Consider the following 26,934-nt stretch of genomic DNA (forward strand, 5'->3'; position numbering starts at 1 on the left):
GCTTTTGGGGGTCGAGCGGTGAGGGCAGGAGGGTGCTGGGCGGAGCAGCTGGGGGCTCGGGGGGCTGTTGGGCTGAGCGGTGGGGGCAGCTTGGGGGCTGCTGGGCTGAGCGGTGGGGGCAGGAGGGTGCTGGGCGGAGCTCGGGGCAGCTGGTGTGAGGGTGGAGTGGATCAGGTTGCGAGGGGGGATGATGGGTCGGGATTGCCCGCACTAGCAGGGATCTGGCCTCAGTGCCAGGAGGTCACTCCCCAGCCTGCATTCCTGTGGCTCTTGCAGGAGTGGGGTTGTCCCTACGCTCGCCTGACAGCCGCAGGCCCCCTGAGCGGTGCCAGCACTGGGGAATGGCTCCACCAAAGGGCCAGCTCCAGCTGCCACAGTCCCAGGTCCTGCCCTGCCTGCGGGGTGACAGCCTGGGCAGGGACCACTTGGCCTCCCACAGAGCCCAGGGCAGGGCCCTGCCCCCAGGACTCCTGCATCCGGCCCCACCAGCTGAGGTAGAGCGGGGCTGTGGGAGACACGCCCGGCCCGGAGTCACTGACCCTGCGTGACAGAGACACACACACACACACCCCCGGTCAGTCGTTCCAATGGGGGCGACCCTCCCCGGGGAAAATCGGCTCCTTATTCCCAGCCGGGACGGGGCCGGTTCAGCTCCAGCCAGTGGCTCTCGTCCAGGCCCTGCCGGCCGGAGCCCCCCCGCCCCCTGCCCAGACCGGGCTCCGGGCACCTGCAGCCCGCGCTCACTGCACCGCTGTCCCCTCCCCTCCCCTGCCCAGACCGGGCACCGGGCTCCGGGCACCTGCAGCCCGCGCTCACGGCACCTCTGACCCCTCCCCTGCCCAGACTGGGCTCTGGGCACCTGCAGCCCGCGCTCACGGCACCGCTGACCCCTCCCCTGCCCAGACCGGGCTCTGGGCACCTGCAGCCCGCGCTCACGGCACCGCTGACCCCTCCCCTGCCCTGCCCAGACCGGGCTCCGGGCACCTGCAGCCCGCGCTCACAGCACCGCTAACCCCTCCCCTCCCCTGCCCAGACCGGGCTCCGGGCACCTGCAGATCGCGCTCACGGCCCCGCTGGCCTCTCCCCTCCCCTGCCCAGACCGGGCTCTGGGCACCTGCAGACCCCGCTCACGGCACCGCTGACCCCTCCCCTCCCCTGCCCAGACCGGGCTCCGGGCACCTGCAGCCCGCGCTCACGGCACCGCTGACCCCTCCCCTGCCCAGACCGGGCTCCGGGCACCTGCAGCCCGCGCTCACGGCACCGCTGACCCCTCCCCTGCCCAGACCGGGCTCTGGGCACCTGCAGCCCGCGCTCACGGCACCGCTGGCCCCTCCCCTCCCCTGCCCAGACCGGGCTCTGGGCACCTGCAGACCCCGCTCACGGCCCCGCTGACCCCTCCCCTGCACAGACTAAGGCAGCTTAACCTATGCGGCAGGGTCTGCAGAGCTCGACCCCTCACTGGCTCTTTTCTGAGCTCTGCCACTTGGTCAATCCCGGTTCTGAGGAGCAGGTGCCAGTGCCGGCAGCAGCCCGGGATGGCTCCGGAACAGGGGCTGAATCACCGCGCTCCTCCTTCGCCTCCGGGCAGCCCAGCTGGGTGGGGTCCACCCTGGTCCCAGGCCCCTTTTCCAACGCCCAGCCCCCACGCTGTGCCTGTGAAAAGCCCTGCTGCTCCCTAGCAGCGAGCTGACCTAAACCCTCCGTCCCTTTGGCAGGCGTGAGCCCAGCCAGCTCTCCCAGGCAGAGATCCCAGGCCGGAGCTGAAGGCAAAGCCAAGCCCTCCCAAGAGCTGCAGTGCCCAGAACCCGGCACTCAGCCCCAGTCGCTCGGGCTCCCGCCTGGCCCTGGCGCCGTGGAACCCGCAGAGGTAGCTGGGATATGCTGCACTTAGGGGTCTGGGTTTAGCTGCACCCACAGAACTAATGAACTCACGGGTGCAAAGGGGCACACACACTACCCCAGTGGACCACAGCAGGTGAGTATGGGGGGGCTCACTCTCCTGCACTCCCAGGACCCCCCTGCCGCACTGGGGCAGGATGAGGGGGTGGGGCTAGGTGGAGGGTGCTGCTGTGGGTGGTCAGGCCACCGACTGAATCAGGAGGAACATTGGGGAGCCTGCCCCCCGCTGCCGGGGACGAGGGACCCTGCTCCGTGCTCGCTCACGGCTGGCTGTGGCAGGGTGCACCATGCACGAGAGGGGCCTGGCATAGTGGCTCATCCAGGTGCCGCAACCTGGCAGTCAGTGCCCGCAGCCCAGTGCCGCCGCCTTGCGTGGGCACAGCCCTGCCCCCCCATCCGCGCGGACACTGCAACATCACCTCAGCTAGACCAGTTGTGACAAACTAGCAATGTTCTTAATGTTTTCTCTGAATACTGTGTGGGTGCCTCAGTTTCCCCTATGCATTTCTTAAGTATCTAGGTGGTGGGATCAGGGGGTGTGGTTGCTGCAGAGCAAAGGGCCAGTGCACCTAAATGCCCGACACTCTGTCTCCTGGCAACTGATGGCCTGGGCCCCTCCTCTGCAAAGGTGCCAACTGAAGGTTTTGGAGACAAAGAGATCAGGTGACCACCTGGCCCGGGAAAGAGACAAAGGCCAGAAAGGAGGGGCTGGAGGGGGTTTCAGTTTGGAGCTGGCTGAGGACTAGGAGTGAGGGCAGACGTGGGTGTCTGGCTCTCTGAACCCCAGAATGGACCCGGCCGAGGGGTCCCATTCGCCGCTGTACCTACAAGCTCTGGTTTAGACCACGTTCCTGTCATCTAATAAACCTCTGTGTTACTGGCTGGCTGAGAGTCACGTCTGACTGCGAAGTGGGGGGGCAGGACCCTGTGGCTTCCCCAGGACCCGGCCTGGGCGGACTTGCTGTGGGAAGCGCACGGAGGGGCATATGCTGAATGCTCCAAGGAGAGACCCAGGAGGTGAAGCCGTGTGAGCTTCTTGCCCTGAAGACAGTCTGCTCCAAGGGAGAGGAGGCTCCCCAAAGTCCTGACTGGCTTTGTGGGGAGCAGTTCCAGAGCATCGCCCGGGGACTCCATGACAGTCGGGCATTTAGGTGCACTGGCCCTTTGCTCTGCAGCAACCATACGCCCTGATCCCACCATCTAGATACTTAAGAACTGCATAGGGGAAACTGAAGCACCCACCCAGTATTCAGAGAAAACATTAAGAACATTCCCAGTTCGTCACACCAGTCGTTTTCAAACTTGTTTTCTGGTGACCCAGTTGAAAATTGTTGATGCCCGTGACCTAACAGAGCTGGGGTGTGGGGGGCTCTGGGCTGGGGCAGAGGGTTGGGGTGCAGGGGGTGAGGGCTGTGGGGTGGGGCCAGGAATGAGGGGTTCAGCATGTAGGAGGGGCTCTGGGTTGGGGCACAGGAGGGGGTCAGGACTCTGGGCTGGGGGTGAGGGATTTGGGGTGCAGGAGGGAGCTCTGGGTTGGGGGTCAGTGGTGCAGCGGGGGTGCTAAGGCCGTCTTCCTGCCTGTCCTGGCACCATGGACTGCGCTGCGCCTCAGAAGCGGCCAGAAGCAGCTCCGGCTCCTAGGCGGACACACGCAAGCAGCTCCTCGCGGCTTTTGCCTGCAGGCATCCCCCCCCCCCCCCCATTGGCCAGGAACCGGAGCCAATGCTCGGGGCGGGGGCAGCACGTGGAGCCCCGTGCCCCCCCCTTGGAGCCGGACCTGCTGCTGGCCGCTCCCGGGGCGCAGCGCGGTGTTGGACCAGCCTGCCTTATCCGGGCAGCACCACCAGCGGGACTTTAATGGCCCGGTCGGCGGTGCTCACCAGAGCCGCCGCGACCCAGTCCTGGGTCACCACCCGCAGTTTGAGACCCACTGGATTAGAGGAAGGGGGGCAGGGCCACCGGGTGCTAACGTGCCCCAGGCTGGCTGGGGGGTTCTCCCGGGTGGCGCTGAATCCGGCGTCACCAGCAGGTGCTGCGGCAGGGCCAGGACCAGCCCCGGGAGTGTCCCAGCCCGCGCGGAGGGGCCCCGGGGAGCTGAGTGAGCCGCGAGCAGGCAGGCTGGGAAGGAATCTGCGCGGGGAGCTTTGCTGGTGCTGGGGGGGGCGTCCTGCTCCCCACGCCGCCCCCCACGCAATGGCAGCAGCAGAGGGGGGGAGGCCAACACCCCAGCTGAGCAGGAGCGGCAGCGGCTCCCTGGGGCTCTTGGGCACATGGCAAAGCCGCAGGCTCCAGCCCGGCATGTCCCCGGGGCACTGGAGGGTCTGTCCTGCCGCCCGCTTGCAGGACGGAAGGGCCCTGGGCCAGCCCCTGGCTTGGGGCAGGAGCAGGGAAGTAGGTGACGGAGCGCTCAGCCCTCCGGCCTGCAGGGACCCACTGCCCCCAGCGCCTGCAGGAACGGGCTGGGGGTGGCTCTGCTGGCACCTGGGCACGACCCCCAGCCAGGAGGTCCCCACCCCACCAGCGCAGCCTGCTGAGCTCACAGGTGAGGGCAGGTCACGCAGCGCCGTGGCAGGGACTGGTGCTGGAGCTGTTCTGATTCACCTCCGGCCGCTCGGGCCCCCCAGCCAAGGGGGCTGCCCCCACCCCCAGCACCCTAGCGGGAGGTCCCTGAGAGCAGTCTGCTGCTGCGCTGCCCCCGGCTCTGTCGGGGGCTCCCACGTGCTGGGCTCCAGCGGGCAAAGGGCCTGGCCAGTCATGCGTGTCAATGGGGCGGGAGGGAGCGGGAGGCCAGGGCTCTCGGGGTGCTCCTGGCACAGCCGCGGGGCAGACAGACAGACATAGGGGGGACGATGAGGCGAGGGACAGCCTGGAATGCAGAGGGGGCTGGCACAGGGGGGCAAGGCATGGGGGTGACAATGGGGTGACACAGACCCTCCCCTTGAGCAGACAGGCCAGACAGAGAGGAGCCAGAAACCCCCTGGGCTGCCCCAAAGGTCCCCCCCTCCCCCCGGGTGGGAGCCAGTTGCCCCTGCTCTGGCCCTTCCAGACCCACGCCCCCTCCCACCCCGGCTCACCATCTTGCGTGTGTCTGGGAAGGGGCTGCCCCTTCCCCTGCCTGGGCGCCAGTCCCTCGGGGCAGTCCTGTGCTGAGACACGATGCGGCGGGGGAGCCCTGGGACAGGGGGAGATGCTCTGTGCCCCATGGCGGGGCTGGCACCTCCCCTCCCCCATGGATTGTCTGAGACAGCAGCAGCCCCACCCCACAGCCTGGAGCAGCCCCAGTGGTGCTGGGCCGGGGTGTTCTGGGGGGACGGGGCAAGCTCAAGGGCCCCTCCCCTGGCCACGCGGTTCTGGGGGGATGGGGGTGTGACGAAGTGGGGGATTTTCTTGTTTTCTATGGTTTTCCAATGGTTGCATGCAGAGGGGGTGGGACTCAGTGCCCCTGGGTGTTGCTGGTTTAACGAGGTGAGGGGAGAGGGAGTGTGTTTTGCCGAGGACCGGAGAGGGAACTTGGGACCCCAGCCAATGGCCTGGAGGACGGATACCCCAGCGACTGGTGACCTGACGACTGGGAGGCCCAGCTCGGGAGTCACAGCTGGTTCTGGCCAGTGGGGGGACAATGGGCTGCGGGGAGAGGGGACCCCAGTGACCGGACCAGCCGGTTCCAGCCAGAGGGGCCAGAGGACAGAAGCGAGGAGAGGAGGCCCAGGCGACCCTGTTTCCCTGGAGAGAAGACAATGGACAGAGGCGGGGCCTGGGGCCGGGGGTATCAGATGCCCAGCGGGGAAGCAGGGGGGCTCAGGGCTGGAGAGGGGGAGCAGGCAGAGCCCACCTGGATGCAGAGAGACTGGGATGTGCTGGGCTGAGGGAGGCCAGGCCTGAGGCCCGGAGAGTTTCCTGTGCTGTGTTCAACTCTCACTAAACCCTCCTGTTTTACACTGGCTGAGAGTCACTCCGGTCTAGAGAACAGGGGGGCATCAACCCCTTCGGGGGGTGGAGGCCCGGGGGGGTCCAGAGCGAGGGGACTCCCCGAGGGGGCCCACGGCAGAGACAGGTGTGCTAGGGCTCCAAGAGGTGCGGCTCCAGGAGGTGGAGGGGCCTGACCCCGGGAGAGAGTGGACCCCCGAGAAGGGCTGTCGCACTGAAAAGGGCACCCCCCACGGACCGCACGTGGCCAAGAGTGGGCCCGATCTGTGAGTCCGTGACAGGGAGAAGCTCAGGGGCCCCTCCCCTGGCCGGGTGGTTCTGGGGGGATGGGGGAAGCTCAGGGGCCCCTCCCCTGGCCGGGCGGTTCTGGGGGGACGGGGGAAGCTCAGGGGCCCCTCCCCTGGCCGGGCGGTTCTGGGGGGACGGGGGAAGCTCAGGGGCCCCGCCCCTGGCCGGGCGCCCGGGGGCTGGTTACCAGGTTGTCGCTGTTACTCCTCTGGGGTCTCTTCTTGTTCTTGTAAAAGCTGAGGAGTTTGTCCCGAAACACCTGCAGGGCAGATAACTGGGTCGTCACCAATGCGGGGGGGAGGGCAGGAGGGCTCTGCAGTGACCTCTCGGGGGGTCCCCATTGTACTTCCCCTGCTCGCTGTGCCTCCCTGGGAGAGTCCAGGGGGCTGGCACTAACCTGGGTGGCGGGAGCCCCGGTTTGAAGTCCCAGTTCACCGTGTGGGGCTCTGGGCAGCCCCATGGGGGCACAGCCCGGCCCTGCTTCTCAGGGGCGGGGAAATGCATGAAGGGGTGAGCCGTGCCCGATGCTGCAGTGAGGGGCAGAGCTGGGCCATGGACACCCCTGTGACCAAGTGGGAATTGTTCGTAATATTTAATCATGCCTGTGTGGGCCTCAGTTTCCCCTACATGCTGCATTGTTACCTGTCGGTGGGGGGAAGGCATGGTGGGGGGGAGGGGCGTGGGGAGAGGTTGGGGGCACATGCACTGGGGGCTGTGGCTGTCGTCGGCATTGAAGCTGAACTAGTCTCAGGAGCGTTGTCGAGGGGGAAGGCTCGGGGGGCACCAAGAGCCCCCTGCCCACCGCTGCTCGGCCCCACAGCCTCACCTCATACAGGTAGTCGAAGATCTCCAGGATGGTGAGGATGCTGGCCCCGATGAACAGCCCCATCTGGCCCCCGATGTCCCCTGGGGGCAGGGGCAGAGTGTGAGTGGGCAGCCGGGCCACGCCCACCCAATGCTGCTCCTGCAGCGTGGCCATGACAGGCGGGGGCCACCCCACCCACGCCCACGCAGAGCCAGGAGGGGGCACTGCTCCCCCCTGGCCGCAGGATTCCAGGTCCTCTGGGGCACCCTGCCCCACTGCGAGTGCTCCCCCAGCTCCCCGGGCAATCACCAGCCCCCCCGGGCACTCCCCCAGCAGCCCCCGGGCACTCCCCCAGCAGCCCCCCCAGGCCCTTACCCAGCCCCCCCGGGCACTCCCCCAGCACCCCCAGGCACTCCCCCAGCAGCCCCCCCAGGCCCTTACCCAGCCCCCCCAGGCACTCCCCCAGCCCCCCCGTACACTCCCCCAGTCCCCCCAGGCCATCACCCAGCCCTCCCGTGCACTCCCCCAGCAGCCCCCGGGCACTCCCCCAGTCCCCCCAGGCCATCCCCCAGCCCCCCTGGGCACTCACCCAGCCCTCCCGGGCACTCCCCCAGCAGCCCCCAGGCACTCCCCCAGCCCCCCCGGGCACTCCCCCAGCCCTCCCGTGCACTCCCCCAGTCCCCCCAGGCCATCCCCCAGCCCCCCTGGGCACTCCCCCAGTCCCCCCAGGCCATCCCCCAGCCCCCCCAGGCACTCCCCCAGCCCTCCCGGGCACTCCCCCAGCAGCCCCCAGGCACTCCCCCAGCCCCCCCGGGCACTCCCCCAGCCCTCCCGTGCACTCCCCCAGTCCCCCCAGGCCATCCCCCAGCCCCCCTGGGCACTCCCCCAGTCCCCCCAGGCACTCCCCCAGCCCCCCCGGGCACTCCCCCAGCCCCCCTGGGCACTCCCCCAGTCCCCCCAGGCCATCCCCCAGCCCCCCTGGGCACTCACCCAGCAGCCCTGCCACCTCATATGCTTTCTTCTGCTCGATGGTCTCATAGTTCAAGGCTTCAAAGAAAACGTCCAGCACCAGCACATTGTCCCTGGGGGGCGCCAGCGGGGCCGGGGCCGGACACAGACAGACAGACAGACAGGGGTGAGTCCAAGTGACCAGTGTGGTGACACCAGGCCCCGCAGGGCTGGTGTGGGCACTGGGGGGCAGGCTGGGAGGAGCAAAAGGGGAGGTGCACCATGTGGGGCTGTGGTATGTTGAGGGGGTCACTCATAGGGGGCATGCTGTCCGCAGCAGGGGGGTGTACTGGGGGGTTGTGCTGTGCATGGGGGTGATGTCTGGGGGAGCTGTGTGCGGAGGGGCTGTCTGGGGGGCGCTGGGGGTGTGTGCTGCATGCGGGGGGGGGACTCACAACATGTACTGCGTGCGGGGGGGCTGTTTGGGGGGGTGCTGGGGGGGCGTGCTGCATGCGGGGGGGGGGGGGAGACTCACGAGATGTACTGCTCGCTCTTGTTGTACTTCTTGGCCAGGTACTTGGCCGAGGCCTTGCTGGGGATCTTGACCATGGAGAGCTCCTTGCCGTAGCGCACCATGTCGCAGGGCGTGCGGCACACGCAGAACTCGCTGTCCTTCTTCACCAGGAAGTCTGGAGTGCGAGGACGGGCGTGAGCCAAGAACAGCCCGACCTATGGGCCGGAGAGCGATGGGAACAGGGACGGGGACGGCCCGAGAGCTACGGGGATGGGATGGGGATGGGACGGAGAGCGATGGGGACAAGGCGTGAGCCAGCACTGCCCTGACGGGCCGGAGACCCACGGGGACGGGGACAGGACGGAGACCCACGGGAACGGGACGGAGAGACACAGGGATGGGGCGTGAGCCAGCAGCACCCTGATGGGCCGGAGATCCCCAGAAACTGGGCCCATACACAAGCCCTCGACTGCTTGAGCAACAGGGCCAAGGGGGTCCAGTCCCTCCCCTCTCAGGCAGCGACACGGGCTGGGGAGGAGACTCTGGAGGTTCCCCAGGGGTCTCCGGCCCTGCTCCCCATGTCCCCCAGGGGGCAGCCCCAGTGCCGGGGATGGGTTGAGCTGGAGCAGGGGTGTGGGTGTCAGGATCCTGGCCAGGTGTGGGAGGGGTGCAGGGGACGAGGCACGGCCCAAGGGACGGGCCGCGGCGGGTACATACCCAGGGCAGGGTCGGCGCACTCCTTGTACTGCTCTGGCGTGCACACGTTGGCGTTCCCTGGGGAAGGGGGCACAGGGTCACTCGGGGGCGTGGCGGGGGGTGGGGGGCTGCAGGAGCCATGTGGGCGGTCGGGGGCTGCTTCTCATTAGAGCCCCATGTCTGAGGCTTGGGGAAGGCCGAGCCCAGGAGCACTGGGGGGGCGCCCTCCTCCTCCTGCCCCCAGGACCAGCACTTCTCTCCCCAGCAGCCCCCTGCCCTCTCGTCCCCTCCCAGCTCCCACTTGCATGGGCCCCCCCAGTATGGGCCCTACCCACATCGCCCCTCCCCCAGCATGGGGTCTCCCTGCAGCCCCCCGCTCCCCCAGCACGGGACCTCCCCACAGCCCGGCCCGCACCCCTCACCGGGCATGTGCACCATGCGGCAGTTGCAGTTCTCGGCCAGGTAGCGGGTCTCGCAGTCCAGGCGGCAGGCCGTGATGCTGTAGCTGGTGAAGAAGTCGGATTCAATCGGGGTGGATTTGCAGTCCCCCCAGGGGGGCGGGAGGTAGACCAGCTATAACACACACAGGGTTAAGGAAAAAGCGGGGAGTGGCCAGGACCCCTGCCCCCCCGCCCCTCACCCCCGCCCCTGTGCTGTGATGTGACCCCCTCGCCCCCTCCCCTGCACTGCGATGTGACCCCCTCACCCCGCCTCTGTGCTGCGATGTGACCCCCCTGCCCCTCGCCTCTGCGCTGTGATGTGACCCCCCTGCGCCCTCGCCCCTGTGCTGTGATGTGACCCCCTCGCCTCTGCGCTGCGATGTGACCCCCTCGCCCCTGCCCCTGTGCTGTGATGTGACCCCCCTGCCCCCGCCCCTGCGCTGCGATGTGACCCCCCTGCCCCTCGCCCCTGCGCTGTGATGTGACCCCCTCGCCCCTGCCCCTGCGCTGCGATGTGACCCCCTCGCCCCCGCCCCTGCGCTGCGATGTGACCCCCCTGCCCCCGCCCCTGCGCTGCGATGTGACCCCCCTGCCCCTCGCCCCTGTGCTGTGATGTGACCCCCTCGCCCCTGCCCCTGCGCTGCGATGTGACCCCCTCGCCCCTGCCCCTGCGCTGCGATGTGACCCCCTCGCTCCTGCCCCTGTGCTGTGATGTGACCCCCCTGCCCCTGCCCCTGCCCCTGCGCTGCAATGTGACCCCCCCATCTGTACCATAGCAGCAGCAGGCCCCCCCCAGAATGGCAGCCGGGCATTTCACAGGCTGGCACGTGGGCACACGCAGCACGCATGGCACCACACTCACTTCTGCGCACACACGCTACAGGGCTGCAAATGCACACGCATTCGACATGCATGTGCAGACATGGCGCTGCAGGCCCCCATGCACACACAACGCGGCGAGCAGGGCATTGTGGGTAACGCCAAGGGGAACAACTGCTGGAGGAGGGCAGCAGAGAGGGACAGCACGAGGAGGGGGGCAAGGTGCTGCGTGCCCGTGTCCCGAGGCGGCTGAGCGGGGTGGCGCGGGGAGCAGGCCGGGTGCGTGCTGTACAGAGACAAGGGAAGCTGCTTCCCTTACAGTAACTGGCTCAGCGAGTCCTCGTCCGCATGGACCCCACTCGAGGCGCAGGTGCCTCGGGCGTGAGATCAGACTCTTTGGCCAGCAGAGTCCGGGGGGGCCACGCTGCACCCACACGTCCTACAGTCCCACCCCATCCCGCCGCTCCCTCACTACTCCCAATCCGGGCTCTGAGGAGGGGCTGCCTGCAGGGTGGCTGGTGGGATCCACACAGAGAAATCATCGCCAAGAACTGCAGAGCCTGTCACCCATCTCACTCCGGGGAGTCTCTGTCTCACCCAGCCCCCCCAGGGACACTCTCCCAGCCCCCCCAGGGGCACTCACCCAGCACAGACCCTGGCGTGGAGTGCCAAACTGTATCCTACTGCCCCGCCGGCAGGTGTGTGACATACCTTATTGAAGGGAACCTCAGCTGTGCCTGGCCGAGCACTGAAGGATGAACACACCTGGTGTGTATGAGCAAGCGCTGTGGCCAGTCTGTACCTGATATCGGAGCAGGACATGGTGTCAGGAGTAAACTAAGAACAGCAACAGAAGGAACAACAACAAAGGTTGCAGGAGCTCATCAACATGCTACTCTTCAGTGCCCCAGACACCTTCAGCTTTGATAAACCTTCCCAATGGACAGACCAAAACCAATATTTCACAAGATTTTCCATTGCTACCAAGCTCCACAAGGAAACTGATCATATCCAGGTATCTTCTTTATTTTATGCTGTGGGGAAGCAAACAGAGCATCTCTTTAAATCCTTTGACTTTACTGACGATAGTGGCAGAGACGACTAGGAACGGGTTCTGGCTATGTTTGATGTCCACTTCATACCTCAGAGCAATGTGCTTGATGAAAGAGCATGTTTCCACCAGAGACTTCAAGAACCAGGGAAAATGCTGACAGTTTTATAAGAGCTCTGCATACATTGGCTGAAAACGGGGATTTTAGGAATGTAAACCATAAAAATAACAGAGACAGGCTGGTCATTGGGTTAACAGATAAAAACCTTTCACAGCAGCTGTAATTGAAGAGAGATTTAGCCCTAGCCACGGCTATCCAAAGAGCAAAGCATTCTGAGCTGGTGAGACACCAAAACCTAGGGCAACTCGAGAACCTTGGAAAACCTGAACCTAGCTTAGGGCTAGTCTACACCGGCCACACTAAAGCGCTACCACAGCGGCATTGCCACGGCAGTGCTTTAACGGGCCTTGTGTGCGTTAATGGCTATTAGCCAGGATGGGTAAGGAACGGTGTCCCTAGCCTCTGTTTGTCAGAGGGTGGAGATGGATGGCAGGAGAGAGATCACTTGATCATTGCCTGTTAGGTTCACTCCCTCTGGGGCACCTGGCATTGGCCACTGTCGGTAGACAGGATACTGGGCTGGATGGACCTTTGGTCTGACCCAGTCCGGCCGCTCTTATGCTCTTATGTTCTTATGTGTGGTCACGGCGCAGCGCTGGGAGCGCGGCTCAAAAACCCACCTCAATGAGGGGCGTAGCTCCCAGCGCTGGTGCCTTGTCTACACTGGCGCTTTAGAGCGCTGAAACTTGCTGTGCTTAGGGGGGTGTTTTTTCACACCCCTGAGCGAGAAAGCTGCAGCGCTGTGAATTGCCAGTGTAGACAAGCCCTTAGAAACTGTAAACAGACACTCATGATCATCAAACCCCTGAGGCAAGGAGAGAGAATGCCCAGGCTAAGAGGGACAAATTCCAGCCTAGGTGCAGAAGATGTGGAACAGGTCATATCCCAAGAGATGATGCATGTCCAGCCAGAGATGCAGGGTGTAAAAAATGCACAAAATGTGGACATCTTGCAGCTGTTTGCTGCACCAAAGCAGTCAGTGCATGACTCATTGTGAGGTTATTGATGTTATTGACACAACCTGGGTCCGTATAGATCATTGTTGCAACCAAGGTCCTGTAGTGGCACCAAATCTTGTATAAAGGGGTTCAAATGAGGTGTCTAAGACAAGGTTATGATTTGCTGCTTATGATTATGCTCTCTGGATGCATATATCAGTTTTGTATTTAAAGTTACAAGCACACCTCTACCCCGATAGAATGTGACCCGATATAACACGAATTCGGATATAACGTGGTAAAGCAGTGTTCCAGGGTGGGGGCGGGGCTGCGCACTCCGGCGGATCAAAGCAAGTTCGATATAACGCGGTTTCACCTATAACGCGGTAAGATTTTTTTGGCTCCCGAGGACAGTGATATATCGAGGTAGAGGTGTATTGGCTCTGTACTGTCTGTATTTCAAACTTGTGCTGTGCTTCTGGGTGACACCCCAGACAATTTGGTGTCAGCTCAGCCTAGCCTGCTTGATGGCCCATTAAGGACCATCAGCTATACAACTGACCCATTGAGAGAAGGCAGATACGCCTTGTAACTCAGCAAGGCAGGGCCAGGCCTAGGGACCGAACTCTGAGGTATTTCCAGGCCATGTGCTGGGCAGCTTGTGTTTGGAACAAAGGAAGCACAGGCCACATGGCAAGAGATTATAAAAAGCTGCTGCAGCTCCTCCATCTTGTCTTCAATCCGGCTTCTTGCCTCTGAACATAGGCGCCAACTCCGTGGTGCTCTGGGGCTGGAGCACCCACGGGGAAAAATTAGTGGGTGCTCTGCACCCACCGGCAGCCAAGCTCCCCCCCCGCCTCTGCCTCCTCCCCTCAGCGCACCGCATCCCAGCTCCTCCGCCTACCTCCCAGCGCTTCCCGCCCGGCCGCCACCAAACAGCTGTGGCAAGCTCCAGGAGGGTGTGGGGAGGAGCGGGAACGTGGCTTGCTCAGGGAAGGAGGCGGGGCTGGGGCGGGGATTTGGGGAAAGGGTTGGAATGGGGACGGGGGGGCAGGGGTGAGTCTGTGTCTGCTGGGGAGAATGGCACTGGAACTAGGTTGCATCCAGTGAGTGTCTTAGCAAAATCCCAGAGACCAGACAATTCTGGTGCTTGTATTTTGCCTGTTGCTCATGTGCGGTTGGAAAAGGGTGTAGCAACTCTGTCTGATCAGGGTGATATCCTAGCCAGGGCACAAGGAGAGCAGAAAGGTGATGTGATTGTGTTACCTACTGACAGTTTGGAAACTTGTAGCAAGAAGAAAAAGATTCCTGAATTTGTGTGTGGCAAAGGGAAGGAAAATACTTCTGACCCTTTGACTATGAAATCCAGCAGTTTACCTGAAAGGGGATTGGGTAGGAATCCACCTGTTGGGCCAGAGGTGATTCTGGATGTAAGTGAAACTCCAGCGTTGATAATGGCTCAGCAGAGCAATGCTTCTGTGGAGCAAGGTAAAGGTGAATTGGTGTTTAGAAAGTTAGAAAATTCCTGAAGAGAAAAATTTTCAGGGTAATCTTTGCAAGCAGTTTGCTGTAGCTGAAGGTTGTGTAAGTGATTTGATCAAGGAAGTTTCAGTTCCTAACAGCCAGAAATGTTCAGTGGTGAATGGATCCACTGACTTTCCTTTCGAAAGATCCAGTGTGGGTAGGTCTCAGATGGAGTAAAAGCTGTTAAGGAAGTTGAATAGCCCTATAACCAAGTGGCTGTGCTTGACCAGTTTGTTGGGGAGACAATGGTGTTGGGACAGGACTGTCTCCATGCTAATTCTGTAAGTGAGCAGTCTGTGCTTCAGGGTCTAAGGACAGATTTGGTTACTGGTGTGTCAGAGCAGAACAGTTTTATGGCGAAATGCTTAAGGATGCAGGGGAGAGCAAGCAAACTCTCACCCTCAGACTCTTGGGATTTGTGTGGTATCTCTGTAAGACAGAGTCCAGCCTTGGAAATGATAGCAGTTAATGATCTGAAAACTGGTAAACTGGTTCCTGTCTGTGTTGATGCAAATTACCTGGCTGGCAGGGAGAAGAAAGACTTGCTAATAGCTGTTAGCACAGAGAGACCACCTCATCAGCCAGTGGATTCTGTTAAGAAAGAGAAATCAGGGTTTGATCCTTCAGGACAAGGAGGAAAGAGAGAACTTAATTTTGCAAAGGGAAGCCACAGGGTAACCCTAAAACTCCAAAACCCCAATGGTATTGAGTCAAAGGTGTGGCATGAAAAAAATGATTGTAAATGGACACTTGCAATGGATTTGTTGTAATTGCTAATGGTGATTTTTGTAACTAATGTGTTGCTATTACCAAGAACTGTAAAAATGTACAATGTGCCTAATCTTTTGGGAAAACCCTTGCACATGTTAAGAATGATACATAAAAACACACTTTGTGTTAAAAGGCCTTGTAATGCTGATGTTGCACAGTTAGTACCTGTAAACAGTATTGGAACTTTTCATAGGAAAAATGACATTCCAGACCTGACGTGCTGTATGAAAAGGGAAACCGAGGCACACTACCATATTGCTTCCATGGCTAAATGCCAAGATTCCCATACTATGGGCAACATTAATATCTACATTGTCTTGATGTTAATTGGGTTCCAAACATTTGCCCGAGCTTGTATGGATAAAGTAGCTGTTTTCTTTAGCTCTTGGCAAGATCACATGAGACATACAGGAACCATGCTGCAAGAGCAGATCCAATCCACTATTGTTCTAACTAAGTTTTACCTTGAGTTTGTAAAAAGATTGAATCATGTTATTGAACATAACTTTGATAAACCATTTCTGTTATACACTGGTACGGCTTCTAACCCAATAATAGCTATAGTGAGACAAACCCAAGGATGGGGAGCTCTTGGGATGCAGTCAGTGATGTTTGTGTCATCCCTTCCTGCATCCATTTTGCATTGGGGGTGTGACGTTATTGAACTGGGACTGTATAGATCATTGTTGCAACCAAGGTCCTATAGGGGCACCAAATCTTGTCCAAAGGGGGTCAAGGAAGGTGTCTATGAAAAGGTTATGATTTGCTGGTTATGATTATGCTGTCTGTATGTGTGTATCATTTTTGTATTTAAAGTTATGAATATTGGCTATGTACTTGTATCTCAATGTGTTTGATTCTAAGTAGCACCAGTGAAGCATTTGGTCAGCTTCTTGAGAAGGGACTATTCTCAGTAAGTGCCCAATCAAGAAACACTTAACTGACAATGGACCTTGGGAGACTCCAATCCACATCTGAGGAGCCTCCCTGGGAACGTTCAAGATAGAATCATAGAATGATAGAATATCAGGGTTGGAAGAGACCTCAGGAGGTCATCTAGTCCAACCCCCTGCTCAAAGCAGGACCAATTCCCAACTAAATCATCCCAGCCAGGGCTTTGTCAAGCCGGGCCTTAAAAACCTCCAAGGAAGGAGACTCCACCACCTCCCTAGGTAACGCATTCCAGTGTTTCACCACCCTCCTCGTGAAAAAGTGTTTCCTAATATCCAACCTGGACCTCCCCCATTGCAACTTGAGACCATTGCTCCTTGTTCTGTCATCTGCCACCATTGAAAACAGCCGAGCTCCATCCTCTTTGGAACCCCCCTTCAGGTAGTTGAAGGCTGCTATCAAATCCCCCCTCATTCTTCTCTTCTGGAGACTAAACAATCCCAGTTCCCTCAGCCTCTCCTCATAAGTCATGTGCTCCAGACCCCTAATCATTTTTGTTGCCCTCCGCTGGACTCTTTCCAATTTTTCCACATCCTTCTTGTAGTGTGGGGCCCAAAACTGGACACAGTATTCCAGATGAGGCCTCACCAATGTCGAATAAAGGGGAACGATCACGTCCCTCGATCTGCTGGCAATGCCCCTACTTATACAGCCCAAAATGCCGTTAGCCTTCTTGGCAACAAGGGCACACTGTTGACTCATATCCAGCTTCTCGTCCACTGTGACCCCTAGGTCCTTTTCTGCAGAAGTGAGCATGTGAGCAATGGCTGCCGCCTGCAAACTGAGTCATGCCTGGACATGTGACTTGCCCATGTGACTCCAAACTCCATCTCGCTGCTGTGATTTTCCACAGTAAGAACAAAGGGGTCTTTCCACATGGCAGAGGATATAAAAGGCCCTGGAAACCCCTCCATCTTGTCTTCAGTCCTGCTTTTGACCTCTGGAGGAATCTTGCTACAAACTGAAGCTCTGAACAAAGGACTGAATGACCCATCCCAGCTGGGGATGTATTCCAGAGACTTGATTTGAACCTGCAGTTTATTCTATCGCTGCTACAAGCCTGAACCAAGAACTTTGCCATGAGTGTATGTCATTGATTCCATTTAACCAATTCTAGCTCTCATCTCTATCATTTTCCTTTTATGAATAAACCTTTAGATTTTAGATCCTAAAGGATTGGCAACAGCATGATTTGTGGGTAAGATCTAACTGATATATTGACCTGGGTCCTTTGGGATCGGGAGAACCTTTTTTCTTTTACTGGGGTATTGGTTTTCATAACCATTCGTCCCCATAACGAGTGGCACTGGTGGTGATACTGGGAAACTGGAGTGTCTAAGGGAATTGCTTGTGTGACTTGTGGTGAGCCAGTGGGGTGAGACCAAAGTCTTCTCTGTTTGGCTGGTTTGGTTTGCCTTGGTGTGCAAAGGAACCCCAGCGTTGGGCTGTGATTGCCCAGCTCTGAGCAATTTGTCCTGAATTGATACTCTCAGTTGGGTCCCAGCAAAGGCCGCTTCATTACACCAACCAACACCAGCTACTAACCCAACCCAGCCACCATCCCCAACCGACCCACACCAGCTATAAATGCAATCCAGCCACCATCCCCAACCAACTAACCCTAACCCAACCCCAGCTACTAACCCAACCCAACCACCATCCCCAACCAACCCACACCAGCTATAAATGCAATCCAGCCACCATCCCCAACCAACTAACCCTAACCCAACCCCAGCTACTAACCCAACCCAGCCACCATCCCCAACCGACCCACACCAGCTATAAATGCAATCCAGCCACCATCCCCAACCAACTAACCCTAACCCAACCCCAGCTACTAACCCACCCCACCATTTCAACCCACCTCAACCAACTAACCTTAACCTACCAAAACCAACCAACTGCAACTATGGACAGACAGATGGAAGGACGGATACCCATGGTGCTAACCCCACACACCATCTGAACCCCAACCAATCAACCCTAACCCACCATCCCAACCAACCAAACCCCAACTACCAACCCCAACTAATGCTAACCAACCCATCATCCCATCCCAGCCATTCCCAATCAACCAAACCCAACCAATCGTAACTAACTATCAGTATTTCATATTTGCCAGTGCCTGAGGACAAGGTGCTAGAGTGGACCTGGTGGAATGCGAGTCCCACCGCACTGCCACAGGTACCAAGCGGGGAGAGCAGTCAGGGTCACTTTGCCTCTACCTGCCCCCAGTGGGTGGCACCAGGACACGCAGGCACAGAGTGCCCCCCCCGACACTGGTGGCCAAAGATTCCGATCACACGTGCATGGGGAGCCTGCCTGGAGAGGGGGCTCCACACGGCCAGGGCCTGGGGGAAGAAACGGCTCCTGACCTCCCTTGCAGAGAAGGGGCAGCCTCATACCAGCAGCCCCTCCCCAGGGATCCCTGAGGAGCTGACCCCCCTTTCTGTCATCACCAGGGCTCCCCCCCTCGCCGGCTGCCTGCCCCACGAGCACTGGGGTGATGGGCAGGACCCCTGCTGGCCCGCGGGCCCGGGAATGGACAGACCGATGGAAGGACGGATACCCTCTGCTGCTGGCAGGACACGAAGGTCTGGAAGCCGGGCGCCACGCCGAAGCCCAGCTGGTCGATGAAGGGTGGCTCCTCCTGGCTATGGATCTGCACCTTGACCCCGGCTTCGTAGGAGATCTCGTCTGCAAACACAGCAGAGCACAGGGGTGTTACCGGGGACAGGGGGGCACCCGGGGGCCAAGGGGGTGGGAGAGGGCTCCTGTTCTGTGCTGGAGCTGGCTAGACCTGATTCCTGCCCTCGGGGAGGGGGATGAGATAGGCCTGTCCATGCCAGGGGTGTTGCTCTCTGGGGGGAGGGAGGCATAGAAAGGCCTGTGTGTGCCGGGTGTTGCTGCCTGGGGTGTGTTTCTGTCCCAGGGACAGGGTCAGGCAGGGCTGTCCATGCTGGGTGTTGCTGTCTGGGGGGGGTGTTGCAATCCCAGGGATGGGGTCAGGGAGGGCTGTCCATGCCGGGTGTTGCTGTCTGGGGGGTGGTGCTGTCCCAGGGACAGGGTCAGGGAGGGCTGTCCATGCTGGGTGTTGCTGTCTGGGGGGGGGTGTTGCTGTCCCAGGGACAGGGTCAGGGAGGGCTGTCCATGCCGGGTGTTGCTGTCTGGGGGGTGTTGCTGTCCCAGGGACATGGTCAGGCAGGGCTGTCTGTGCCGGGTGATGCTGTCTGGGGGCTGTTGCTGTCAAAGGGATGGGGTCAGGCAGGGTTGTCCGTGCCGGGTGTTGCTGTCTAGGGGGTGTTGCGGTCCCAGGGACGGGGTCAGGCAGGGCTGTCCGTGCTGGGTGTTGCTGTCTGGGGGGTGTTTCTGTCCCAGGGACAGGGTCAGGCAGGGCTGTCCATGCCGGCTGTTGCTGTCTGGGGGGTGTTGCTGTCGCAGGGACGGGGTCAGGCAGGGCTGTCCGTGCTGGGTGTTGCTGTCTGGGGGGTGTTTCTGTCCCAGGGACAGGGTCAGGCAGGGCTGTCCATGCCGGGTGTTGCTGTCTGGGGAGCTGTTTCTGTCCCAGGGACAGGGTCAGGCAGGGCTGTCCGTGCCGGGTGTTGCTGTCTGGGGGGGGTGTTGCTGTCCCAGGGACAGGGTCAGGGCTGTCCGTGCTGGGTGTTGCTGTCTGGGGGGTGTTGCGGTCCCAGGGACAGGGTCAGGCAGGGCTGTCCATGCCGGCTGTTGCTGTCTGGGGGGTGTTGCTGTCGCAGGGACGGGGTCAGGCAGGGCTGTCCGTGCTGGGTGTTGCTGTCTGGGGGGTGTTTCTGTCCCAGGGACAGGGTCAGGCAGGGCTGTCCATGCCGGGTGTTGCTGTCTGGGGAGCTGTTTCTGTCCCAGGGACAGGGTCAGGCAGGGCTGTCCGTGCCAGGTGTTGCTGTCTGGGGGGGGTGTTGCTGTCCCAGGGACAGGGTCAGGGCTGTCCGTGCTGGGTGTTGCTGTCTGGGGGGTGTTGCAGTCCCAGGGACAGGGTCAGGCAGGGCTGTCCATGCCGGCTGTTGCTGTCTGGGGGGTGTTGCTGTCGCAGGGACGGGGTCAGGCAGGGCTGTCCGTGCTGGGTGTTGCTGTCTGGGGGGTGTTTCTGTCCCAGGGACAGGGTCAGGCAGGGCTGTCCATGCCGGGTGTTGCTGTCTGGGGAGCTATTGCTGTCGCAGGGACAGGGTCAGGGAGGGCTGTCCATGCCGGGTGTTGCTGTCTGCGGGGGTGTTTCTGTCCCAGGGACAGGGTCAGGCAGGGCTGTCCGTGCCGGGTGTTGCTGTCTGGGGGGGGGTGTTGCTGTCCCAGGGACAGGGTCAGGGCTGTCCGTGCCGGGTGTTGCTGTCTGGGGGGGGGGTTGCGGTCCCAGGGACAGGGTCAGGCAGGGCTGTCTGTGCCGGGTGTTGCTGTCTGGGGGGGGTGTTGCGGTCCCAGGGACAGGGTCAGGCAGGGCTGTCCATGCCGGGTGTTGCTGTCTGGGGGGTGTTGCGGTCCCAGGGACAGTGTCAGGCAGGGCTGTCTGTGCTGGGTGTTGCTGTCTGGGGGGTGTTGCTGTCGCAGGGACGGGGTCAGGCAGGGCTGTCCATGCAGGTGTTGCTGTCTCGGGGGGTGTTGCCGTCCCCCGTGTTGGGGGGGGGCCCTGTGCCCAGCCTCACCGCTCTCCCCCCAGACGGGCAGGTACTCCTCCTGCTGGATGTTCAGCATGAGCTCCAGCCCGTTGCCGGAGCCACCCTTGACGGTGGTGAGGAGCTCGTTGCCCGGCACCCCTGCGTTGAAGGTGTAGCACTTCCCCAGGCGCGTGAAGATCTGCAGGGGAGACAGAGCCGGGCATGAGGTCAGCCCCAGCCCAGCCCAGGGAGACGCTGCACCGGGACCAGACCGCGCAGCGGGGGGCTGTGCCATGTGCAGAGCTGTGCTGTGTCTGGAGCGGGGCCGAGCCCGTCTGCACTGCCGTTAGCCCAGGGCTGGTGGGAGTCGACCCACCTGTCCTGTGTTAGAGAACCCGGGGCGGGCGCGTCTACACTAGTTCTGAACCCCGCGTTAACAGGGGCTCTGGCGTCCTGGCAGCTCACAGCCCCGAGTCAAACCAGCCTGAAACGGGGCCACTCCCACCCTCGGGCCATGGGGCGCTGACTGTCCACCCTGCACGGGCAGCTGCCAGCCTCGCCCGCTGAGCTGCCGTTCTGGTCTGTGCCCTCCCAGTGCCAGCCACACGAAGGAGGCTCCTTTGGCCAAACCTCTCTGGCTTGCGCGGTCACTCACCTGGCAGGAGCTCGGCGAGGGCCAGGGCACACTTGGGCGGCGCTTTGACCCACCCAAGGGACCTGGCGGATTTAAGGACAGAGCAGGGGGAGGAGGCAGAGGAGGAGGAAGAGTACCTGGCATCGCAGCCTTGCGATGCTCAGCATAGCTGCTAATGCCCAGTCCGTGGCCGGGCACGGCTGGCGCCGGGCCACAAGCAGAGCCGGTGGGGCCCAGCACCATGCACCCCGGGGTGAGACCTGGCGCCGGAGGAAAGCCACGTTTCTGGAGCGTGGGAGCAGGTTGGGGCCGCACCCCTCTGGGTAAAGACACCCACAGGAGGCCCCCTGGCTGGCCAGAAGCCGGCTGCCCCAGATGGCTACAGGTCCCCTGCGCTGGAGCTGGGGGGTCGACTCTGGGCCAGGCAAGGCAGAGGTGTCTGAGCAGCCAGGCGTGTGGTTTACCCCGAGCGGCGGCAGTAACGCTAGTCCGGAGGCATTGCCGGTGTTGAGAACAGCCCGTGGATGGGACCCATGTGCCCATCGTTTGCCCCCAAGAGCATATGGGCACGACGCTGTTGGTACGCAGGCCCTTGGGCCCCACAGAGGCCGATTTATGAGCAGCAATGTGGGCTGCACTGGGGACGTTCACAATGCCAGGGTTTGTCGCCAGTCGACATTCAGGGACAGGCTGGGATGCTATTCCCATGGCAGGACCCTGTCACAAGCGGCGTTCCTGTCCCCACCGTGTGACGCCCTCCTGCCTGGGCTTGTGAAACCAGGCCCTGACCCGTGCTCAGCTGGTGCAGAGCGGCTGTGGGATGCGCTGTGGGCAGGTGGCTACACACCCGTTTGGATGCCAGGGTCTGTATCACTGCAGTTGCTGGGCTTGTCCCAGGCCTCGGGGAGCCGATTCCCCCCGACTGGCCCTATGACTGCGAGGGGCTATGGAGACGGTCCCCTCGGCCAGGTTGCTGGATGTACCTGGTGTGACGAACTGGGACTGTTCTTGCTGGGGTGTGGGAATGCTGACAGGGGAGTGTGACTAGGATGGTCTGCATCGGGGGATGGGAGCCGGCCCAAGGGAACATACCTGAGCTTGTAACATGAGAACCCAGGAGGGGGTTGGAGGTCAGATGACTCTGGGGCCCGGGAAACTGAACAAAGGCTGTGGGAGGGGTCGCTGAAGGCAGAGTGCTGGAAGGAGGCTAGAGAGATGGCTGGGAGGAGAGATGGCTCTGACCCCCCAAGGGGGGTGGGCTGGCATGCCCTGGGACCCCAAGCTGGACCTAACTGAGGGGGGCCCTGTTGTCTGTGCCTGCAAGACCTGTCTTGGACTGTATTCCTGTCATCCAAATAAACCTTCTGCTTTACTGGCTGGCTGAGAGTCATGGTGAATCGCAGGAAGCCGGGGGTGCAGGGCCCTGAGTCCCCCAATACTCCGTGACAACTGGTGGCAGCGGTGGGATCTACTGCACCCCGTGGACGGCGCTTCCTGCAGTAAGTGACTGGGGAGCAGTAAAACGAAGGGGGATTGACGGGGACCAGGCGTACTGAAGAGTGAGAGAGAGACGGTTATTACCCCTGGGAGTGTGTGACCAGCGAGAAGGACTTTTGCAGTAACAGGGTCCCCCGGGGGGATCGCAGCGAGTGGTCCCAGGGGCGGAGGAGTCTGCAGCTCGACCCTGGCAGAGAAGCGGTGACCTCGAGAAGGGCTGGCACACTAGGGGTCCCCCTGGGAACTGTGGGGAGCTGTGAGCACACAGGCCGGTGAGTGGCCAGCAGGAAGATGTATGCCAAGCGGCTTAAGAGCGACCTGGTGGAGCTGTGCAAGCAGAGGCAGCTGCGCATTGGGAGGCTCACCAAAGAACAGCTCATTGCCCAGCTGGAGGCGGAAGATCGCGCGAATGAACTGATCCCTGTGTCTCAGGGAAGCAGCCTGGCAAATGCAGCGCAGGCACCAGTGTCTGTCCCAGCTGGGAGTGGTCAGCCGGCTGCTGAGGGCTTCCCGAGACCCCTCCTTCCTATGCCTAGGGGAAGGGTGGGGAGGAGCCCAGCAAATACCGAAGGCGCCGTGACCCCCCCGGCCAGCAGGGGGTCCCCCCGGCGAAGCCCGCCGGCCAGCAGAGGATCCTCCCGGCGACGTTCGGCATCCGGGGAGCGGAATTGGCTGGAATGGGAGAAAGAGCTAAAACTGAGAGAGCTGGAGGATCGTGAACGACAGAGACAGCATGAACGGGAGGAGAAAGAGAGACAGCATCAGCGTGAACGGGAGGAGAAAGAGAGACAGCATCAGCGTGAAGAGAGACAGAGACAGCAGGAACGGGAGGAGAATGAGAGACAGCATCAGCGTGAACGGGAGGAGAATGAGAGACAGCGTCAGCATGAACTGGAACTGGCGAGACTGAGGGGCAGCGAACCCCCGGCTGCGGTGAGTGAGGGGGGACCCAGGACTGCACGGGGCTTTGATAAGTGCATCATGGCCCCATACAAGGAGGGGGAGGACATGGATGACTTCCTGGAGGCCTTTGAGACGGCCTGCGAGCTGCACCGGGTGGATCCCGCGGACAGACTCCGGGTCCTTACCCCCTTACTGGACCCCAAATCCGTGGCATTGTACCGCCAACTGGGAGAGGCAGAGAAAGGGGACTACGAACTATTCAAAAAGGCCCTGCTACGAGAGTTTGGGCTGACTCCTGAGATGTACCGGGAAAGGTTCCGGAGTCAAGATAAAACCCCTGAGATCTCCTATTTGCAACTAGCCGTCCGCATGGAAAGATACGCCAGCAAGTGGGCTGGTGGGGCCCAGACGAAGGAGGACCTGATTAAACTGCTGGTACTGGAGCAACTGTATGGGCGGTGCCCATCCGACCTGAGGCTGTGGTTGGTGGACAGAAAGCCAGAGAACCCGCGACACGCCGGGCAGCTGGCTGATGAGTTTGTAAAGAGCCGGTCAGGGGGTGGCAGGGAGGAGCCCCAAAGGAACAGGCCCGCCACGATGCAGAGAGAGAGTCACCCTGGGACCTCCCAAAGGGGGAATATGGGGAATCCCCTCCCACGGGGAAGGCCCAGCATCAGGGACAACCCACCGGCTCGAGGGGACCCACAGGACATGAGCTGCTATTACTGCGGCCGAAGAGGCCACGTTCGGGCCCAGTGCCCCAAGCTCAAGGACAGACTGAGCAGACCGAACCCGCATAGGGTTAACTTGGTAGAGGCCCAGACGGACGAGGGGCAGGCTTCTCACGCAAGAGGGGCTGGCAGCTTATCAACTGCTCAAGAGAGAGAAGGGCCCCAGGCCAGCTCCTCTAGGGGGCTGGATGCCCCAGACTCAGGGTTTTTGGTTTATACGGTGGGCGCGGGGCTGTCCCTCCGGAGAGAGTACCTTGTTCCCCTGGAGGTGGATGGGAGGAAGGTCAATGGATACTGGGATACGGGCGCAGAGGTGACGCTGGCCCGGCCCGAGGTGGTGGCCCCAGATCAGGTGGTGCCCAACTCCTACCTGACCCTGACGGGGGTGGGCGGAACACCAGTCAAAGTGCCCGTGGCAAGGGTACACCTGAAGTGGGGGGCCAAGGAGGGCCCCAAGGATGTGGGCGGGTACACCCGTATTTGCCCACTGAGGTATTGATGGGGGAGGACCTGGAGAACTGGCCAAGCAACCCCCAAAAGGCACTGGTTGTGACCCGCAGTCAGAGCCGGCGAGGGGCCCTGCGCCCTGGCCTTGGGGGGGGTGCCTTGCCTGAGGCGCAGGACCCTAACCTGGTGGGGAGGGAACGCCCAGGGACGCGGCTCAGGGAGGCTGCAGCTTCGGACCCAGCGGGCGAGAAAGAGCAGGTGGCCATCCCTGTCCCAGCTGCTGAGTTCCAGGCCGAGTTACAGAGAGATCCCTCCTTGCGGAAGATAAGGGACCTGGCCGACCTCAATGCGGTACAGACCATGGGACGAGGTGGCCGGAAAAGATTCCTGTGGGAGAAGGGGTTCCTGTACCGAGAATGGGCTCCCCCAGGGAAAATGGAGTCAGGGGGGATCAGGAGGCAGCTGGTGGTACCCCAGAAGTATCGCCGCCAGCTGCTGTGCCGGGCCCATGATATTCCCCTCTCAGGGCACCAGGGAACCTGGCGTACCCAGCAGAGGCTGCTACGGAGCTTTTACTGGCCTGGGGTCTTTGTTACTGTCCGACAGTACTGCGGATCCTGTGACCCCTGTCAGAGGGGGAGGAAGGCCTGGGACAAGGGGAAAACAGCTTTAGGACCCTTGCCCAGCATAAAGGATCCTTTCCGGAGGGTGGCCAAGGTTAAAAGGGCGGCTCTAAACCAAGAGAGCCCAAAGCACAGACCTCCAGACTGGAGCGCTGGGAGAAGACCACAGCCCAGTTGGAACCCCAGAGGTATGGGGGTGGGAAAAGGGCACAGGCCGCATAAACCTTCCCACATGCGAACTGCGAGTGCCATCAAGCACCCCGACCTAAGGGGGGGCGTGGAACGGAAGGGGCCTGGTGTAACTCCCACCAAGGAACTGGAGGGATGCGGGGGCATCCATGGGAACGGGGGTAGGTTCGAACTTCCCCAGGTCACTGGCTAAAGTGACCCCGCTCAGTTCGGTCTCGAAGGGGGGAGAGATGTGACGAACTGGGACTGTTCTTGCTGGGGTGTGGGAATGCTGACAGGGGAGTGTGACTAGGATGGTCTGCATCGGGGGATGGGAGCCGGCCCAAGGGAACATACCTGAGCTTGTAACATGAGAACCCAGGAGGGGGTTGGAGGTCAGATGACTCTGGGGCCCGGGAAACTGAACAAAGGCTGTGGGAGGGGTCGCTGAAGGCAGAGTGCTGGAAGGAGGCTAGAGAGATGGCTGGGAGGAGAGATGGCTCTGACCCCCCAAGGGGGGTGGGCTGGCATGCCCTGGGACCCCAAGCTGGACCTAACTGAGGGGGGCCCTGTTGTTTGTGCCTGCAAGACCTGTCTTGGACTGTATTCCTGTCATCCAAATAAACCTTCTGCTTTACTGGCTGGCTGAGAGTCATGGTGAATCGCAGGAAGCCGGGGGTGCAGGGCCCTGAGTCCCCCAATACTCCGTGACACCTGGACACTAGGAGTCAGGGATGCTCTGCGCTCCCACGCCATGGACTGCCTGGCCCAATGGCACTGGGGGAGAGAATCACAGCGCGGCCGCCGGGGCGGCTAGTCTAACCCCCGGACGAGATGTAGGATTTGTTGGGTCTGTCCCATCCCAGACAGACGGCTCCAGCCTCCTTCGGAAAACCTCCAGTGAAGGAGCTTCCACAACCCCCCGAGGCGTCTGTTCCACCGTCCCACTGTTCTCACAGCTGGGAAGTTTTCCCTGAGATTTCATCTAACTCTGCTGGGCTGTAGTTTGAACCCGCTGCCTCTTGTCCTGCCGCTGTGGCCAGAGAGAGCAGCTTTTCTCGATCTTTTTTATGGCAGCCTTTCAAGTATCGAAGATCGCTGTCATGTCCCCCTTCATCTCCTTTTTTCCAAAGCAAACATACCCAGGTCGTAGGGCTTGCACTAGTACCGGTAGGAATGTGTTTGTGGGGAGAAAGGGGGCGGGGCCTTGCTTGTCATGCAATGTCCTTACCAATGACATCCTGGATAAAGGGGGTGTGAATCCATGGGCCCATCCTTGCTCCTGATCCTGGGTTTAGCGTCATTATCTCAGCTCTTGTCTGTCTGTTGCAGCCACAGCCAGAACCTTTCGGGATGCCATAAAAGGCTTTGTCTGCAGCGGGTCTGACGGGGCCACACTCAGTCAGCCGCCTTCCAACCCCCAGCCCAAGCCACAGCCGAACATTTCCACAACAAGCCGACAGAGAGCGCAGGACACATACAACCCCCCCCCCCACACACACACACACAAACGCTGCCTGTGCCCAAGCCCCACAGCTCCTGGCCCTGTTTCTATGCCAGGCAGGACTGTCACTCAAGGAGCAGGTCAGTAGCTGGTCTGGGCCTGACAGCACC

The 26,934-nt window shown here is 61.2% G+C and overlaps 1 protein-coding gene across 2 annotated transcripts in view; it reads right to left on the reverse strand.

The window, feature by feature from the left end:
* Positions 1-26,934, reverse strand: part of ASIC3 (acid sensing ion channel subunit 3) — a 40,807-nt gene that overhangs the window by 1,429 nt on the left and 12,444 nt on the right. Inside the window, exons 2-9 of one of the 2 annotated variants that reach the window (XM_005289732.5) lie at positions 20,366-20,516; positions 18,262-18,389; positions 9,500-9,650; positions 9,099-9,155; positions 8,403-8,556; positions 7,910-8,001; positions 6,941-7,020; positions 6,302-6,373 (exon numbers count right to left, since the gene is read on the reverse strand). In XM_005289732.5, the coding sequence (XP_005289789.1) occupies positions 6,302-6,373; positions 6,941-7,020; positions 7,910-8,001; positions 8,403-8,556; positions 9,099-9,155; positions 9,500-9,650; positions 18,262-18,389; positions 20,366-20,516 (885 nt within the window). The remainder of the gene's footprint in view (positions 1-6,301; positions 6,374-6,940; positions 7,021-7,909; positions 8,002-8,402; positions 8,557-9,098; positions 9,156-9,499; positions 9,651-18,261; positions 18,390-20,365; positions 20,517-26,934) is intronic. The other variant, XM_024111717.3, reaches the window with a different exon arrangement.

The sequence above is a fragment of the Chrysemys picta genome, chromosome 2 (assembly GCF_011386835.1).
Source record: "Chrysemys picta bellii isolate R12L10 chromosome 2, ASM1138683v2, whole genome shotgun sequence".
NCBI classification, from domain to species: domain Eukaryota; kingdom Metazoa; phylum Chordata; order Testudines; family Emydidae; genus Chrysemys; species Chrysemys picta.